The sequence below is a fragment of the Oncorhynchus tshawytscha genome, linkage group LG24 (assembly GCF_018296145.1).
Source record: "Oncorhynchus tshawytscha isolate Ot180627B linkage group LG24, Otsh_v2.0, whole genome shotgun sequence".
In the NCBI taxonomy this organism is placed as follows: domain Eukaryota; kingdom Metazoa; phylum Chordata; class Actinopteri; order Salmoniformes; family Salmonidae; genus Oncorhynchus; species Oncorhynchus tshawytscha.
Window position 1 is genome coordinate 32,588,006 of NC_056452.1, and position 18,187 is coordinate 32,606,192.

An 18,187-nucleotide genomic window follows, 5' to 3' on the forward strand; every position below is an offset into this window, starting at 1 on the left:
GCGTGGCTGCTAAGTGGGGTCTGTTCAGAGACCTCCTCTCTCTGCCTGCGTGGCTTCTAAGTGGGGTCTGTTCAGAGACCTCCCTCTCTCTGCCTGCGTGGCTGCTAAGTGGGGTCTGTTCAGAGACCTCTCCCTGCTAAGTGGGGTCTGTTCAGAGACCTCCCCTCTCTCTGCCTGCGTGGCTGCTAAGTGGGGTCTGTACAGAGACCTCCCTCTCTCTGCCTGCGTGGCTGCTAAGTGGGGTCTGTACAGAGACCTCCCTCTCTCTGCCTGCGTGGCTACTAAGTAGGGTCTGTTCAGAGACCTCTCCCTGCTAAGTGGGGTCTGTTCAGAGACCTCCCCTCTCTCTGCCTGCGTGGCTGCTAAGTGGGGTCTGTTCAGAGACCTCTCCCTGCTAAGTGGGGTCTGTACAGAGACCTCCCTCTCTCTGCCCGCGTGGCTGCTAAGTGGGGTCTGTTCAGAGACCTCCCTCTCTCTGCCTGCGTGGCTGCTAAGTGGGGTCTGTACAGAGACCTCCCCTCTCTCTGCCTGCGTGGCTGCTAAGTGGGGTCTGTTCAGAGACCTCTCCCTGCTAAGTGGGGTCTGTTCAGAGACCTCTCCCTGCTAAGTGGGGTCTGTTCAGAGACCTCTCCCTGCTATGTGGGGTCTGTTCAGAGACCTCTCCCTGCTAAGTGGGGTCTGTTCAGAGACCTCTCCCTGCGTGGCTGCTAAGTGGGGTCTGTACAGAGACCTCCCCTCTCTCTCCTGCGTGGCTGCTAAGTGGGGTCTGTACAGAGACCTCCCCCTCTCTGCCTGCGTGGCTGCTAAGTGGGGTCTGTACAGAGACCTCCCTCTCTCTCCTGCGTGGCTGCTAAGTGGGGTCTGTACAGAGACCTCTCCTGTTTGGCTGCTAAGTGGGGTCTGTTCAGAGACCTCTCCTCTCCCTCTCTGCGTGGCTGCTAAGTGCGGTCTGTTCAGAGACCTCTCCCTGCGTGGCTGCTAAGTGGGGTCTGTTCAGAGACCTCTCCCTGCTATGTGGGGTCTGTTCAGAGACCCCTCCCTGCTAAGTGGGTTCTGTTCAGAGACCTCTCCCTGCTAAGTGGGGTCTGTACAGAGACCTCTCCCTGCTAAGTGGGGTCTGTTCAGAGACCTCCCCTCTCTCTGCCTGCGTGGCTGCTAAGTGCGGTCTGTTCAGAGACCTCTTCCTGCGTGGCTGCTATGTGGGGTCTGTTCAGAGACCTCTCCCTGCGTGGCTGCTAAGTGGGGTCTGTTCAGAGACCTCTCCCTGCTAAGTGGGGTCTGTTCAAAGACCTCCCTCTCTCTGCCTGCGTGGCTGCTAAGTGGGGTCTGTTCAGAGACCTCTCCCTGCTAAGTGGGGTCTGTTCAGAGACCTCTCCCTGCTAAGTGGGGTCTGTTCAAAGACCTCCCCCTCTCTCTGCCTGCGTGGCTGCTAAGTGCGGTCTGTTCAGAGACCTCTTCCTGCGTGGCTGCTATGTGGGGTCTGTTCAGAGACCTCTCCCTGCGTGGCTGCTAAGTGGGGTCTGTTCAGAGACCTCTCCCTGCTAAGTGGGGTCTGTTCAAAGACCTCCCCCTCTCTGCCTGCGTGGCTGCTAAGTGGGGTCTGTTCAGAGACCTCTCCCTGCTAAGTGGGGTCTGTACAGAGACCTCTCCCTGCTAAGTGGGTTCTGTTCAGAGACCTCTCCCTGCTAAGTGGGGTCTGTTCAGAGACCTCTCCCTGCGTGGCTGCTAAGTGGGGTCTGTACAGAGACCTCCCTCTCTCTCCCTGCGTGGCTGCTAAGTGGGGTCTGTACAGAGACCTCCCTCTCTCTGCCTGCGTGGCTGCTAAGTGGGGTCTGTACAGAGACCTCCTCTCTCTCCCTGCGTGGCTGCTAAGTGGGGTCTGTGCAGAGACCTCTCCCTGTTTGGCTGCTAAGTGGGGTCTGTTCAGAGACCTCTCCTCTCTCTCTCTGCGTGGCTGCTAAGTGCGGTCTGTTCAGAGACCTCTCCCTGCGTGGCTGCTAAGTGGGGTCTGTTCAGAGACCTCTCCCTGCTATGTGGGGTCTGTTCAGAGACCCCTCCCTGCTAAGTGGGTTCTGTTCAGAGACCTCTCCCTGCTAAGTGGGGTCTGTACAGAGACCTCTCCCTGCTAAGTGGGGTCTGTTCAGAGACCCTCCCTGCTAAGTGGGTTCTGTTCAGAGACCTCTCCCTGCTAAGTGGGGTCTGTTCAGAGACCTCTCCCTGCTAAGTGGGGTCTGTTCAGAGACCTCCCCTCTCTCTGCCTGCGTGGCTGCTAAGTGCGGTCTGTTCAGAGACCTCTTCCTGCGTGGCTGCTATGTGGGGTCTGTTCAGAGACCTCTCCCTGCTAAGTGGGGTCTGTTCAAAGACCTCCCCTCTCTCTGCCTGCGTGGCTGCTAAGTGGGGTCTGTTCAGAGACCTCTCCCTGCTAAGTGGGGTCTGTTCAGAGACCTCTCCCTGCTAAGTGGGGTCTGTTCAAAGACCTCCCTCTCTCTGCCTGCGTGGCTGCTAAGTGCGGTCTGTTCAGAGACCTCTTCCTGCGTGGCTGCTATGTGGGGTCTGTTCAGAGACCTCTCCTGCGTGGCTGCTAAGTGGGGTCTGTTCAGAGACCTCTCCCTGCTAAGTGGGGTCTGTTCAAAGACCTCCCCTCTCTCTGCCTGCGTGGCTGCTAAGTGGGGTCTGTTCAGAGACCTCTCCCTGCTAAGTGGGGTCTGTACAGAGACCTCTCCCTGCTAAGTGGGTTCTGTTCAGAGACCTCTCCCTGCTAAGTGGGGTCTGTTCAGAGACCTCTCCCTGCGTGGCTGCTATGTGGGGTCTGTACAGAGACCTCTCCCTGCTAAGTGGGGTCTGTTCAGAGACCTCTCCCTGCGTGGCTGCTATGTGGGGTCTGTACAGAGACCTCTCCCTGCTAAGTGGGTTCTGTTCAGAGACCTCTCCCTGCTAAGTGGGGTCTGTTCAGAGACCTCTCCCTGTGTGGCTGCTATGTGGGGTCTGTTCAGAGACCTCTCCCTGCTAAGTGGGGTCTGTACAGAGACCTCTCCCTGCTAAGTGGGGTCTGTACAGATACCTCTCCCTGCTAAGTGGGGTCTGTTCAGAGACCTCTCCCTGCTAAGTGGGGTCTGTACAGAGACCTCTCCCTGCTAAGTGGGGTCTGTACAGAGACCTCTCCCTGCTAAGTGGGGTCTGTTCAGAGACCTCTCCCTGCTAAGTGGGGTCTGTTCAGAGACCTCTCCCTGCTAAGTGGGGTCTGTTCAGAGACCTCTCCCTGCGTGGCTGCTATGTGGGGTCTGTACAGAGACCTCTCCCTGCTAAGTGGGGTCTGTTCAAAGACCTCCCCTCTCTCTGCCTGCGTGGCTGCTAAGTGCGGTCTGTTCAGAGACCTCTTCCTGCGTGGCTGCTATGTGGGGTCTGTTCAGAGACCTCTCCCTGCGTGGCTGCTAAGTGGGGTCTGTTCAGAGACCTCTCCCTGCTAAGTGGGGTCTGTTCAAAGACCTCCCCTCTCTCTGCCTGCGTGGCTGCTAAGTGGGGTCTGTTCAGAGACCTCTCCCTGCTAAGTGGGGTCTGTACAGAGACCTCTCCCTGCTAAGTGGGTTCTGTTCAGAGAACTCTCCCTGCTAAGTGGGGTCTGTTCAGAGACCTCTCCCTGCGTGGCTGCTATGTGGGGTCTGTACAGAGACCTCTCCCTGCTAAGTGGGGTCTGTTCAGAGACCTCTCCCTGCGCGGCTGCTATGTGGGGTCTGTACAGAGACCTCTCCCTGCTAAGTGGGTTCTGTTCAGAGACCTCTCCCTGCTAAGTGGGGTCTGTTCAGAGACCTCTCCCTGTGTGGCTGCTATGTGGGGTCTGTTCAGAGACCTCTCCCTGCTAAGTGGGGTCTGTACAGAGACCTCTCCTGCTAAGTGGGGTCTGTACAGAGACCTCTCCCTGCTAAGTGGGGTCTGTTCAGAGACCTCTCCCTGCTAAGTGGGGTCTGTACAGAGACCTCTCCCTGCTAAGTGGGGTCTGTACAGAGACCTCTCCCTGCTAAGTGGGGTCTGTACAGAGACCTCTCCCTGCTAAGTGGGGTCTGTTCAGAGACCTCTCCCTGCTAAGTGGGGTCTGTTCAGAGACCTCTCCCTGCGTGGCTGCTATGTGGGGTCTGTACAGAGACCTCTCCCTGCTAAGTGGGGTCTGTTCAGAGACCTCTCCCTGCGTGGCTGCTATGTGGGGTCTGTTCAGAGACCTCTCCTGCTAAGTGGGGTCTGTACAGAGACCTCTCCCTGCTAAGTGGGGTCTGTACAGAGACCCCCTGCTATGTGGGGTCTGTTCAGAGACCTCTCCCTGCTAAGTGGGGTCTGTACAGAGACCTCTCCCTGCGCGGCTGCTATGTGGGGTCTGTACAGAGACCTCCCCTGCTAAGTGGGTTCTGTTCAGAGACCTCTCCCTGCTAAGTGGGGTCTGTTCAGAGACCTCTCCCTGTGTGGCTGCTATGTGGGGTCTGTTCAGAGACCTCTCCCTGCTAAGTGGGGTCTGTACAGAGACCTCTCCCTGCTAAGTGGGGTCTGTTCAGAGACCTCTCCCTGCTAAGTGGGGTCTGTACAGAGACCTCTCCCTGCTAAGTGGGGTCTGTACAGAGACCTCTCCCTGCTAAGTGGGGTCTGTTCAGAGACCTCTCCCTGCTAAGTGGGGTCTGTTCAGAGACCTCTCCCTGCTAAGTGGGGTCTGTTCAGAGACCTCTCCCTGCGTGGCTGCTATGTGGGGTCTGTACAGAGACCTCTCCCTGCTAAGTGGGGTCTGTTCAAAGACCTCCCCTCTCTCTGCCTGCGTGGCTGCTAAGTGGGGTCTGTTCAGAGACCTCCCCTGCGTGGCTGCTATGTGGGGTCTGTTCAGAGACCTCTCCCTGCTAAGTGGGGTCTGTTCAGAGACCTCTCCTGCGTGGCTGCTATGTGGGGTCTGTACAGAGACCTCTCCCTGCTAAGTGGGGTCTGTACAGAGACCTCTCCCTGCTAAGTGGGGTCTGTTCAGAGACCTCTCCCTGCTAAGTGGGGTCTGTACAGAGACCTCTCCCTGCTAAGTGGGGTCTGTTCAGAGACCTCTCCCTGCGTGGCTGCTATGTGGGGTCTGTTCAGAGACCTCTCCCTGCTAAGTGGGGTCTGTACAGAGACCTCTCCCTGCTAAGTGGGGTCTGTACAGAGACCTCCCCCTGCTATGTGGGGTCTGTACAGAGACCTCTCCCTGCTAAGTGGGGTCTGTTCAGAGACCTCTCCCTGCGTGGCTGCTATGTGGGGTCTGTTCAGAGACTTCTCCCTGCGTGACTGCTAACTGGGGTACTTCCAACAACTCTACAGGTTCATGTTACACATCATTACAATGCAAATAAGTGTTTTATAATGCAGCACTTTAGATTACTCACAATTTGCCATCCTTGAAGGAACGAACGAAGACGGTGTCTTTCTTTATGGTGGCCTCTTCATGGCAGTCTGGGGTGATGACCTGGAGAGGGAGATATAGAGAGATGGATGGATGGTGAGAGAGTGGACATGGGAGAGATGGATGGATGGTGAGAGAGTGGACAGGGGAGAGATGGATGGATGGTGAGAGAGTGGACAGGGGAGAGATGGATGGATGGTGAGAGAGTGGACAGGGGAGAGATGGATGGATGGTGAGAGAGTGGACAGGGGAGAGATGGATGGATGGTGAGAGAGTGGACAGGGGAGAGATGGATGGATGGTGAGAGAGTGGACAGGGGAGAGATGGATGGATGGTGAGAGAGTGGACAGGGAGAGATGGATGGATGGTGAGAGAGTGGACAGGGGAGAGATGGATGGATGGTGAGAGAGTGGACAGGGGAGAGATGGATGGATGGTGAGAGAGTGGACAGGGGAGAGATGGATGGATGGTGAGAGAGTGGACAGGGGAGAGATGGATGGATGGTGAGAGAGTAGACAGGGGAGAGATGGATGGATGGTGAGAGAGTGGACAGGGGAGAGATGGATGGATGGTGAGAGAGTGGACAGGGGAGAGATGGATGGATGGTGAGAGAGTGGACAGGGGAGAGATGGATGGATGGTGAGAGAGTGGACAGGGGAGAGGGATGGATGGTGAGAGAGTGGACAGGGGAGAGATGGATGGATGGTGAGAGAGTGGACAGGGAGAGATGGATGGATGGTGAGAGAGTGGACAGGGGAGAGGGATGGATGGTGAGAGAGTGGACAGGGGAGAGATGGATGGATGGTGAGAGAGTGGACAGGGGAGAGATGGATGGATGGTGAGAGAGTGGACAGGGGAGAGGGATGGATGGTGAGAGAGTAGACAGGGGAGAGATGGATGGATGGTGAGAGAGTGGACAGGGGAGAGATGGATGGATGGTGAGAGAGTGGACAGGGGAGAGATAGATGGATGGTGAGAGAGTGGACAGGGGAGAGATGGATGGATGGTGAGAGAGTGAGTCTATGGCTCTTCAGAAATACTGTAGCACTGAGCAAAGTGGACATGGTCGACAGAACTCTCCAATATGTCGTTTCAAAATGAAGACATGAGAGGCTAACAGTTTGCAAAGATGAGCATTTATACGTGAGTAAAGAGACTCGCTGGTCTGCCTTCCAAACACGGACAACCCTCCTACACACACAGGAACAGAGAGCAGTAGCAGTGGGAGTCCTAGCTAACAGGCAACACAGTCTAGACTTGAGGAGGTGGTGCTGTGGGATTAGCTAAGATACTCTTTGAAGAGGTAGGGTTTCAGAAGTGTTCATTCCACTGCCCATCTCTGTTGATCTGCATCTCCCTCCCTCCATCCATCTCTATCTCTTCACCTCTCTTCCTCTATCCACCTCTCTTCCTCCACCTCTTCACCTCTCTTCCTCCACCTCTTCACCTCTCTTCCTCCATCCATCTCTCTTCCTCCATCCATCTCTCTTCCTCCACCTCTTCACCTCTCTTCCTCCACCTCTTCACCTCTCTTCCTCCACCTCTTCACCTCTCTTCCTCCATCCATCTCTCTTCCTCCACCTCTTCACCTCTCTTCCTCCACCTCTTCACCTCTCTTCCTCCACCTCTTCACCTCTCTTCCTCCATCCATCTCAGTATTATACTACGAGGCAGCCCTGTAGCTGTAGTATTGTACTACGAGGCAGCCCTGTAGCTGTAGTATTGTACTACGAGGCAGCCCTGTAGCTGTAGTATTGTACTACGAGGCAGCCCTGTAGCTGTAGTATTGTACTACGAGGCAGCCCTGTAGCTGTAGTATTGAACTACGAGGCAGCCCTGTAGCTGTAGTATTGTACTACGAGACAGCCCTGTAGCTGTAGTATTGAACTATGAGGCAGCCCTGTAGCTGTAGTATTGTACTACGAGGCAGCCCTGTAGCTGTAGTATTGAACTACGAGGCAGCCCTGTAGCTGTAGTATTGTACTACGAGACAGCCCTGTAGCTGCAGTATTGTACTACGAGGCAGCCCTGTAGCTGTAGTATTGTACTACGAGGCAGCCCTGTAGCTGTAGTATTGAACTACGAGGCAGCCCTGTAGCTGTAGTATTGTACTACGAGGCAGCCCTGTAGCTGTAGTATTATACAACGAGGCAGCCCTGTAGCTGTAGTATTGTACTACGAGACAGCCCTGTAGCTGTAGTATTGTACTATGAGACAGCCCTGTAGCTGTAGTATTGTACTACGAGACAGCCCTGTAGCTGTAGTATTATACTACGAGGCAGCCCTGTAGCTGTAGTATTGAACTACGAGGCAGCCCTGTAGCTGTAGTATTATACTACGAGGCAGCCCTGTAGCTGTAGTATTGAACTACGAGGCAGCCCTGTAGTTGTAGTATTGAACTACGAGGCAGCCCTGTAGCTGTAGTATTGTACTACGAGGCAGCCCTGTAGCTGTAGTATTGTACTACGAGGCAGCCCTGTAGCTGTAGTATTGTACTACGAGACAGCCCTGTAGCTGCAGTATTGTACTACGAGGCAGCCCTGTAGCTGTAGTATTGTACTACGAGGCAGCCCTGTAGTTGTAGTATTGAACTACGAGGCAGTCCTGTAGCTGTAGTATTGAACTACGAGGCAGCCCTGTAGCTGTAGTATTGTACTACGAGGCAGCCCTGTAGCTGTAGTATTGAACTACGAGGCAGCCCTGTAGCTGTAGTATTGTACTACGAGGCAGCCCTGTAGCTGTAGTATTGAACTACGAGGCAGCCCTGTAGCTGTAGTGTGTCTGTGTGTCTGTGTGTGTCTGTGTGTACTGACCTGTGGAAACTAAGGTGAGGAAAGAAACAGGTCTGAAGAACCCTGATAGCTGACTCTCATTAAACACAGTGTGTGTAACTGTTAAACAAAAACAAAGTAAAACAAACAGCTGTTTTCTCATTTCAGCTGAGCAGCATTGTGTATCTACAATGCAACAACCAGCCATATGAATCCATTGTTTTTAGTGGAAAAGCAATTTGATCAAAGACCCAACTTTGACAACTATTTTACGACAAAATATTCCAACTGATGATGGAGAGGTCTCGACACTGACAATAATCTACTTTACTGATGATAGAGGTATCTTAGGTCTGTAGTAGTGTTGTAGTGTTGTAGTGTAATAGTGTTATAGTGTAGTAGTGTAGTAGTGTTGTAGTGTAGTAGTGCTGTAGTGTTGTAGTGTTGTAGTGTAGTAGTGTTGTAGTGTTGTAGTGTAGTTGTGCTGTAGTGTTGCAGTGTTGTAGTGTAATAGTGTTATAGTGTAGTAGTGTAGTAGTGTTGTAGTGTTGTAGTGTAGTAGTGTTGTAGCGTAATAGTGTTATAGTGTAGTAGTGTTGTAGTGTAATAGTGTTATAGTGTAGTAGTGTAGTAGTGTTGTAGTGTAGTAGTGTAGTAGTGTTATAGTGTTGTAGTGCTGTAGTGTTGTAGCGTAATAGTGTTATAGTGTAGTAGTGTAGTAGTGTTGTAGTGTTGTAGTGTAGTAGTGCTGTAGTGTTGCAGTGTTGTAGTGTAATAGTGTTATAGTGTAGTAGTGTAGTAGTGTTGTAGTGTTGTAGTGTAGTAGTGTTGTAGCGTAATAGTGTTATAGTGTAGTAGTGTAGTAGTGTTGTAGTGTAGTAGTGTAGTAGTGTTGTAGTGTAGTAGTGCTGTAGTGTTGTAGTGTAGTAGTGTTGTAGCGTAATAGTGTTATAGTGTAGTAGTGTTGTAGTGTTGTAGTGTAGTAGTGCTGTAGTGTTGCAGTGTTGTAGTGTAATAGTGTTATAGTGTAGTAGTGTAGTAGTGTTGTAGTGTTGTAGTGTAGTAGTGTTGTAGCGTAATAGTGTTATAGTGTAGTAGTGTAGTAGTGTTGTAGTGTAGTAGTGCTGTAGTGTAATAGTGTTATAGTGTAGTAGTGTAGTAGTGTTGTAGTGTTGTAGTGTAGTAGTGCTGTAGTGTTGCAGTGTTGTAGTGTAATAGTGTTATAGTGTAGTAGTGTTGTAGTGTAGTAGTGCTGTAGTGTAATAGTGTTATAGTGTAGTAGTGTAGTAGTGTTGTAGTGTAGTAGTGCTGTAGTGTAATAGTGTTATAGTGTAGTAGTGTAGTAGTGTTATAGTGTTGTAGTGTAGTAGTGCTGTAGTGTAATAGTGTTATAGTGTAGTAGTGTAGTAGTGCTGTAGTGTAGTAGTGCTGTAGTGTAATAGTGTTATAGTGTAGTAGTGTAGTAGTGTTGTAGTGTTGTAGTGTAGTAGTGCTGTAGTGTAATAGTGTTATAGTGTAGTAGTGTAGTAGTGTTGTAGTGTAGTAGTGTTGTAGTGTAATAGTGCTGTAGTGTAATAGTGTTGTAGTGTAGTAGTGTTGTAGTGTTGTAGTGTAGTAGTGTTGTAGTGTAGTAGTGTTGTAGTGTAATAGTGTTGTAGTGTAGTAGTGTTGTAGTGTAGTAGTGTTGTAGTGTAATAGTGTTATAGTGTAGTAGTGTAATAGTGTTGTAGTGTAGTAGTGCTGTAGTGTAATAGTGTTATAGTGTAGTAGTGTAGTAGTGTTATAGTGTTGTAGTGTAGTAGTGCTGTAGTGTTGCAGTGTTGTAGTGTAATAGTGTTATAGTGCTATAGTGCTAGTAGCTGTGTTCCCTCACTATGCCAGTGAAGTGCAGCATGGGGCGGCAGGGTAGCCTAGTGGTTAGAGTGTTGGGCTAGTAACCGGAAGGTTGCAAGTTCAAATCCCGAGCTGACAAGGTACAAATCTGTTGTTCTGCCCCTGAACAGGCAGTTAACCCACTGTTCCTAGGCCGTCATTGAAAATAGTGTAGTAGTAGTAGTGTAGTAGTAGTGTAGTAGTAGTAGTGTAGTAGTAGTGTAGTGTAGTGTAGTGTAGTAGTAGTGTAGTGTAGTGTAGTGTAGTGTAGTGTAGTAATAGTGTAGTAGTGTAATAGTGTAGTAGTGTAGTGTAGTGCTGTGTAGTGTAGTAGTGCTGTGTAGTGTAGTAGTGTAGTGTAGTGTAGTGTAGTGTAGTGTAGTGTAGTGTAGTGTAGTGTAGTGTAGTGTAGTAGTGCTGTAGTGTAGTAGTGCTGTAGTGCTGTAGTGCTGTAGTGCAGTGCAGTGTAGTGTAGTGTAGTGTAGTGCAGTGTAGTGTAGTGTAGTGCAGTGTAGTGTAGTGTAGTGTAGTGTAGTGCAGTGTAGTGTAGTGTAGTGTAGTGTAGTGTAGTGTAGTGTAGTGCAGTAGTGCAGTAGTGTAGTAGTGCAGTAGTGCAGTAGTGCAGTAGTGCAGTGTAGTGCAGTGTAGTGCAGTGTAGTGCAGTGCAGTGTAGTGCAGTGTAGTGTAGTGCAGTAGTGTTGTAGTGTAGTAGTGCAGTAGTGTAGTAGTGCAGTAGTGCAGTAGTGCAGTAGTGCAGTAGTGCAGTAGTGCAGTAGTGCAGTAGTGTAGTGTAGTGTAGTGTAGTGTAGTGTAGTGTAGTGCAGTGCAGTGTAGTAGTGTAGTAGTGTAGTAGTGTAGTAGTGCAGTAGTGTAGTAGTGCAGTAGTGCAGTAGTGCAGTAGTGTAGTAGTGCAGTAGTGCAGTAGTGTAGTAGTGCAGTAGTGCAGTAGTGTAGTAGTGCAGTAGTGTAGTAGTGCAGTAGTGTAGTAGTGTAGTAGTGTAGTAGTGTAGTAGTGTAGTAGTGTAGTAGTGTAGTAGTGTAGTAGTGTAGTAGTGTAGTAGTGTAGTAGTGTAGTAGTGCAGTAGTGTAGTAGTGTAGTAGTGTAGTAGTGCAGTAGTGCAGTAGTGCAGTAGTGCAGTAGTGTAGTGCAGTGCAGTGTAGTAGTGTAGTAGTGTAGTAGTGTAGTAGTGTAGTAGTGCAGTAGTGCAGTAGTGCAGTAGTGCAGTAGTGTAGTAGTGTAGTAGTGTAGTAGTGTAGTAGTGTAGTAGTGCAGTAGTGTAGTGTAGTGTAGTAGTGTAGTGTAGTAGTGTAGTGTAGTGTAGTGTAGTAGTGTAGTGTAGTGTAGTAGTGTAGTGTAGTAGTGTAGTGTAGTAGTGTAGTAGTGCAGTAGTGTAGTAGTGTAGTAGTGTAGTAGTGTAGTAGTGTAGTAGTGTAGTAGTGCAGTAGTGCAGTAGTGTAGTAGTGCAGTAGTGCAGTAGTGCAGTAGTGCAGTAGTGCAGTAGTGCAGTAGTGTAGTGTAGTGTAGTAGTGTAGTAGTGTAGTAGTGCTGTAGTAGTGCTGTAGTGCAGTAGTAGTGCTGTAGTGTAGTGTAGTGTAGTAGTGTAGTGTAGTGTAGTGTAGTGTAGTGTAGTGTAGTGTAGTGTAGTGTAGTGTAGTGTAGTGTAGTGTAGTGTAGTGTAGTGTAGTAGTGTAGTAGTGTAGTAGTGCAGTAGTGCAGTAGTGCAGTAGTGTAGTAGTGTAGTAGTGTAGTAGTGTAGTAGTGTAGTAGTGCAGTAGTGTAGTGTAGTGTAGTAGTGTAGTGTAGTAGTGTAGTGTAGTAGTGTAGTGTAGTGTAGTAGTGTAGTGTAGTGTAGTAGTGTAGTGTAGTAGTGTAGTGTAGTAGTGTAGTAGTGCAGTAGTGTAGTAGTGCAGTAGTGTAGTAGTGTAGTAGTGCAGTAGTGTAGTAGTGTAGTAGTGCAGTAGTGCAGTAGTGCAGTAGTGTAGTGTAGTGCAGTAGTGCAGTAGTGTAGTGTAGTGTAGTAGTGTAGTAGTGTAGTAGTGCTGTAGTAGTGCTGTAGTAGTGCTGTAGTAGTGCTGTAGTGCAGTAGTAGTGCTGTAGTGTAGTGTAGTGTAGTGTAGTGTAGTGTAGTGTAGTGTAGTGTAGTGTAGTGTAGTGTAGTGTAGTGTGTAGTGTAGTGTAGTGTAGTAGTGTAGTGTAGTGTAGTGTAGTAGTGTAGTGTAGTGTAGTGTAGTGTTGTAGTGTAGTAGTGTTGTAGTGTAGTAGTGTAGTAGTGTAGTAGTGTAGTAGTGTAGTAGTGTAGTAGTGTAGTAGTGCAGTAGTGCAGTAGTGCAGTAGTGCAGTAGTGCTGTAGTGCAGTAGTGCAGTAGTGCAGTAGTGCAGTAGTGTAGTGTAGTGTAGTGTAGTGTAGTGTAGTGTAGTGTAGTGTAGTGTAGTGTAGTAGTGTAGTAGTGTAGTGTAGTAGTGTAGTAGTGTAGTAGTGTAGTAGTGTAGTGTAGTAGTGTAGTAGTGTAGTAGTGTAGTAGTGTTGTAGTGTAGTAGTGTAGTAGTGTAGTAGTGTAGTAGTGTAGTAGTGTAGTAGTGTTGTAGTGTAGTAGTGTAGTAGTGTTGTAGTGTAGTAGTGTAGTAGTGTTGTAGTGTAGTAGTGTTGTAGTGTAGTAGTGTTGTAGTGTAGTAGTGCAGTAGTGTAGTAGTGTAGTAGTGTAGTAGTGCAGTAGTGCAGTAGTGCAGTAGTGCAGTAGTGCAGTAGTGCAGTAGTGTAGTAGTGTAGTAGTGTAGTGTAGTAGTGTAGTAGTGTAGTGTAGTAGTGTAGTAGTGTAGTAGTGTTGTAGTGTAGTAGTGTTGTAGTGTAGTAGTGTAGTAGTGTAGTAGTGTAGTAGTGTTGTAGTGCTGTAGTAGTGCTGTAGTAGTGCTGTAGTAGTGCTGTAGTAGTGCTGTAGTGCAGTAGTAGTGCTGTAGTGCTGTAGTGTAGTGTAGTGTAGTGTAGTGTAGTGTAGTGTAGTGTAGTGTAGTGTAGTGTAGTGTAGTGTAGTGTAGTGTAGTGTAGTGTAGTGTAGTAGTGTAGTGTAGTGTAGTGTAGTAGTGTAGTAGTGTAGTGTAGTGTAGTAGTGTAGTAGTGTAGTAGTGTAGTAGTGTAGTAGTGTTGTAGTGTAGTAGTGTTGTAGTGTAGTAGTGTAGTAGTGTAGTAGTGTAGTAGTGCAGTAGTGTAGTAGTGTAGTAGTGTAGTAGTGTAGTAGTGCAGTAGTGCAGTAGTGCAGTAGTGCAGTAGTGCAGTAGTGCTGTAGTGCAGTAGTGCAGTAGTGCAGTAGTGTAGTGTAGTGTAGTGTAGTGTAGTGTAGTGTAGTGTAGTGTAGTGTAGTGTAGTGTAGTAGTGTAGTAGTGTAGTAGTGTTGTAGTGTTGTAGTGTAGTAGTGTTGTAGTGCAGTAGTGCAGTAGTGCAGTAGTGCTGTAGTGCAGTAGTGCAGTAGTGCTGTAGTGCAGTAGTGCAGTAGTGCAGTAGTGCTGTAGTGCTGTAGTGCTGTAGTGTAGTGTAGTGTAGTGTAGTGTAGTGTAGTGTAGTGTAGTGTAGTAGTGTAGTAGTGTAGTGTAGTAGTGTAGTGTAGTAGTGTAGTGTAGTAGTGTAGTGTAGTAGTGTAGTGTAGTAGTGTAGTAGTGTAGTGCAGTAGTGTAGTGCAGTAGTGTAGTGCAGTAGTGTAGTGTTGTAGTGTTGTAGTGTTGTAGTGTAGTAGTGTAGTAGTGTAGTAGTGTAGTAGTGTTGTAGTGTAGTAGTGTTGTAGTGTAGTAGTGTTGTAGTGTAGTAGTGTTGTAGTGTAGTAGTGTAGTAGTGTTGTAGTGTAGTAGTGTTTGTAGTGTAGTAGTGTTGTAGTGTAGTAGTGTAGTAGTGTAGTAGTGTTGTAGTGTAGTAGTGTAGTAGTGTTGTAGTGTAGTAGTGTAGTAGTGTTGTAGTGTTGTAGTGTAGTAGTGTAGTAGTGTAGTAGTGTTGTAGTGCAGTAGTGCAGTAGTGCAGTAGTGCAGTAGTGCAGTAGTGCAGTAGTGCTGTAGTGCAGTAGTGCAGTAGTGTAGTGTAGTGTAGTGTAGTGGTGTAGTGTAGTGTAGTGTAGTGTAGTAGTGTAGTAGTGTTGTAGTGTAGTAGTGTTGTAGTGCAGTAGTGCAGTAGTGCAGTAGTGCAGTAGTGCTGTAGTGCTGTAGTGCTGTAGTGTAGTGTAGTGTAGTGTAGTGTAGTGTAGTGTAGTGTAGTGTAGTGTAGTGTAGTAGTGTAGTAGTGTAGTGTAGTAGTGTAGTGTAGTAGTGTAGTGTAGTAGTGTAGTAGTGTAGTGCAGTAGTGTAGTGCAGTAGTGTAGTGCAGTAGTGTAGTGTTGTAGTGTTGTAGTGTAGTAGTGTAGTAGTGTTGTAGTGTAGTAGTGTTGTAGTGTAGTAGTGTTGTAGTGTAGTAGTGTTGTAGTGTAGTAGTGTAGTAGTGTTGTAGTGTAGTAGTGTTGTAGTGTAGTAGTGTTGTAGTGTAGTAGTGTAGTAGTGTTGTAGTGTAGTAGTGTAGTAGTGTTGTAGTGTAGTAGTGTTGTAGTGTAGTAGTGTAGTAGTGTTGTAGTGTTGTAGTGTAGTAGTGTAGTAGTGTTGTAGTGCAGTAGTGCAGTAGTGCAGTAGTGCAGTAGTGCAGTAGTGCAGTAGTGCAGTAGTGCAGTAGTGCAGTAGTGCTGTAGTGCAGTAGTGCAGTAGTGCAGTAGTGTAGTGTAGTGTAGTGTAGTGTAGTGTAGTGTAGTGTAGTGTAGTAGTGTAGTAGTGTTGTAGTGTAGTAGTGTTGTAGTGCAGTAGTGCAGTAGTGCAGTAGTGCTGTAGTGCTGTAGTGCTGTAGTGCTGTAGTGTAGTGTAGTGTAGTGTAGTGTAGTGTAGTGTAGTGTAGTGTAGTGTAGTAGTGTAGTAGTGTAGTAGTGTAGTGTAGTAGTGTAGTGTAGTAGTGTAGTGTAGTAGTGTAGTAGTGTAGTGCAGTAGTGTAGTGCAGTAGTGTAGTGCAGTAGTGTAGTGTTGTAGTGTTGTAGTGTAGTAGTGTAGTAGTGTTGTAGTGTAGTAGTGTTGTAGTGTAGTAGTGTTGTAGTGTAGTAGTGTTGTAGTGTAGTAGTGTAGTAGTGTTGTAGTGTAGTAGTGTTGTAGTGTAGTAGTGTTGTAGTGTAGTAGTGTAGTAGTGTTGTAGTGTAGTAGTGTAGTAGTGTTGTAGTGTAGTAGTGTTGTAGTGTAGTAGTGTAGTAGTGTTGTAGTGTAGTAGTGTAGTAGTGTTGTAGTGCAGTAGTGCAGTAGTGCAGTAGTGCAGTAGTGCAGTAGTGCAGTAGTGTAGTAGTGCAGTAGTGCAGTAGTGCAGTAGTGCAGTAGTGCAGTAGTGCTGTAGTGCAGTAGTGCTGTAGTGCTGTAGTGCAGTAGTGCAGTAGTGCAGTAGTGCTGTAGTGCTGTAGTGCTGTAGTGCAGTAGTGCAGTAGTGCTGTAGTGCTGTAGTGCTGTAGTGCAGTAGTGCAGTAGTGCTGTAGTGCTGTAGTGCTGTAGTGCAGTAGTGCAGTAGTGCAGTAGTGCAGTAGTGCAGTAGTGCTGTAGTAGTGCTGTAGTGCTGTAGTGCTGTAGTGTAGTGTAGTGTAGTGTAGTGTAGTGTAGTGTAGTAGTGTAGTGTAGTAGTGTAGTGTAGTAGTGTAGTAGTGTAGTAGTGTAGTGTAGTAGTGTAGTAGTGTAGTGTAGTAGTGTAGTGCAGTAGTGTAGTGTTGTAGTGTTGTAGTGTTGTAGTGTAGTAGTGTAGTAGTGTAGTAGTGTTGTAGTGTTGTAGTGTAGTAGTGTAGTAGTGTAGTAGTGTTGTAGTGTAGTAGTGTAGTAGTGTTGTAGTGTAGTAGTGTAGTAGTGTAGTAGTGTTGTAGTGTAGTAGTGTAGTAGTGTAGTAGTGTAGTGCTGTAGTGTAGTGTAGTGTAGTGCTGTAGTGTAGTGTAGTGTAGTGCTGTAGTGTAGTGTAGTGTAGTGTAGTGTAGTGTAGTGTAGTGTAGTGTAGTGTAGTGTAGTATAGTGTAATAGTGTTATAGTGTAGTAGTGCTGTAGTGTAATAGTGTAATAGTGTAATAGTGTAATAGTGCAATAGTGTAATAGTGTAATAGTGCAATAGTGTAATAGTGCAATAGTGCAATAGTGCAATAGTGCAGTAGTGTTGTAGTGTAATAGTGTTATAGTGCAATAGTGTAATAGTGTAATAGTGTTATAGTGTAGTAGTGTTATAGTGTAGTAGTGTTATAGTGTTATAGTGTAGTAGTGTAGTAGTGTAGTAGTGTTGTAGTGTTGTAGTGTAGTAGTGTTGTAGCGTAATAGTGTTATAGCGTAGTAGCGTAGTAGCGTAGTAGTGTAGTAGTGTAGTAGTGTAGTAGTGTTGTAGTGTAGTAGTGTTGTAGTGTAGTAGTGCTGTAGTGTTGCAGTGTTGCAGTGTTGTAGCGTAATAGTGTTATAGCGTAGTAGTGTAGTAGTGTAGTAGTGTTGTAGTGTAGTAGTGTTGTAGTGTAGTAGTGCTGTAGTGTTGCAGTGTTGCAGTGTTGTAGTGTAATAGTGTTATAGTGTAGTAGTGTTGTAGTGTTGTAGTGTAGTGTAGTGTAGTGTAGTAGTGTAGTAGTGTAGTGTAGTAGTGTAGTGTAATAGTGTAGTAGTGTAGTAGTGTAGTAGTGTTATAGTGTTATAGTGTAATAGTGTAATAGTGTTGTAGTGTTGTAGTGTAGTAGTGTTGTAGTGTTGTAGTGTAGTAGTGCTGTAGTGTTGCAGTGTTGTAGTGTAATAGTGTTATAGTGTAGTAGTGTTGTAGTGTTGTAGTGTTGTAGTGTAGTGTAGTAGTGTAGTGTAGTAGTGTAGTGTAATAGTGTAGTAGTGTAGTAGTGTAGTAGTGTTATAGTGTTATAGTGTAATAGTGTAATAGTGTTGTAGTGTTGTAGTGTTGTAGTGTAGTAGTGTTGTAGTGTAGTAGTGTTGTAGTGTTGTAGTGTAGTAGTGCTGTAGTGTTGCAGTGTTGCAGTGTTGTAGTGTAATAGTGTTGTAGTGTTGTAGTGTTGTAGTGTAGTAGTGTAGTAGTGCTGTAGTGTAATAGTGTAATAGTGTAATAGTGTTATAGTGTAGTAGTGTAGTGTAGTGTAGTAGTGTAGTAGTGTAGTGTAGTGTAGTGTAGTAGTGTAGTGTAGTGTAGTGTAGTGTAGTAGTGTAGTGTAGTGTAGTAGTGTAGTGTAGTGTAGTGTAGTGTAGTAGTGTAATAGTGTAATAGTGTTATAGTGTAGTAGTGTAGTAGTGTTGTAGTGTAATAGTGTTATAGTGTAGTAGTGTTGTAGTGTAATAGTGTAATAGTGTTATAGTGTAGTAGTGTAGTAGTGTAGTAGTGTAGTAGTGTTGTAGTGTAGTAGTGTTGTAGCGTAATAGTGTTATAGTGTAGTAGTGTAGTAGTGTTGTAGTGTTGTAGTGTAGTAGTGCTGTAGTGTTGCAGTGCTGTAGTGTAATAGTGTTATAGTGTAGTAGTGTTGTAGTGTTGTAGTGTAGTAGTGTTGTAGTGTTATAGTGTTATAGTGTAGTAGTGTAGTAGTGTTGTAGTGTAATAGTGTTATAGTGTAGTAGTGTAGTAGTGTTGTAGTGTTGTAGTGTAGTAGTGCTGTAGTGTTGTAGTGTAATAGTGTTATAGTGTAGTAGTGTTGTAGTGTAGTAGTGCTGTAGTGTAATAGTGTTATAGTGTAGTAGTGTAGTAGTGTTGTAGTGTAGTAGTGATGTAGTGTAATAGTGTTATAGTGTAGTAGTGTTATAGTGTTGTAGTGTAGTAGTGCTGTAGTGTAATAGTGTTATAGTGTAGTAGTGTAGTAGTGCTGTAGTGTAGTAGTGCTGTAGTGTAATAGTGTTATAGTGTAGTAGTGTAGTAGTGTTGTAGTGTTGTAGTGTAGTAGTGCTGTAGTGTAATAGTGTTATAGTGTAGTAGTGTAGTAGTGTTGTAGTGTAGTAGTGTTGTAGTGTAATAGTGCTGTAGTGTAATAGTGTTGTAGTGTAGTAGTGTTGTAGTGTTGTAGTGTAGTAGTGTTGTAGTGTAGTAGTGTTGTAGTGTAATAGTGTTGTAGTGTAGTAGTGTTGTAGTGTAGTAGTGTTGTAGTGTAATAGTGTTATAGTGTAGTA

At 46.7% G+C, this 18,187-nt stretch overlaps 1 protein-coding gene across 1 annotated transcript in view; it reads right to left on the reverse strand.

Moving 5' to 3' along the window:
* Nucleotides 1-18,187, reverse strand: part of LOC112237455 (AT-rich interactive domain-containing protein 4B) — a gene marked incomplete in the record, with an annotated part of 163,348 nt that overhangs the window by 74,308 nt on the left and 70,853 nt on the right. The window contains 1 exon segment of the mRNA XM_042305692.1: nt 5,385-5,464. Coding sequence (XP_042161626.1) covers nt 5,385-5,464 — 80 coding nt within the window.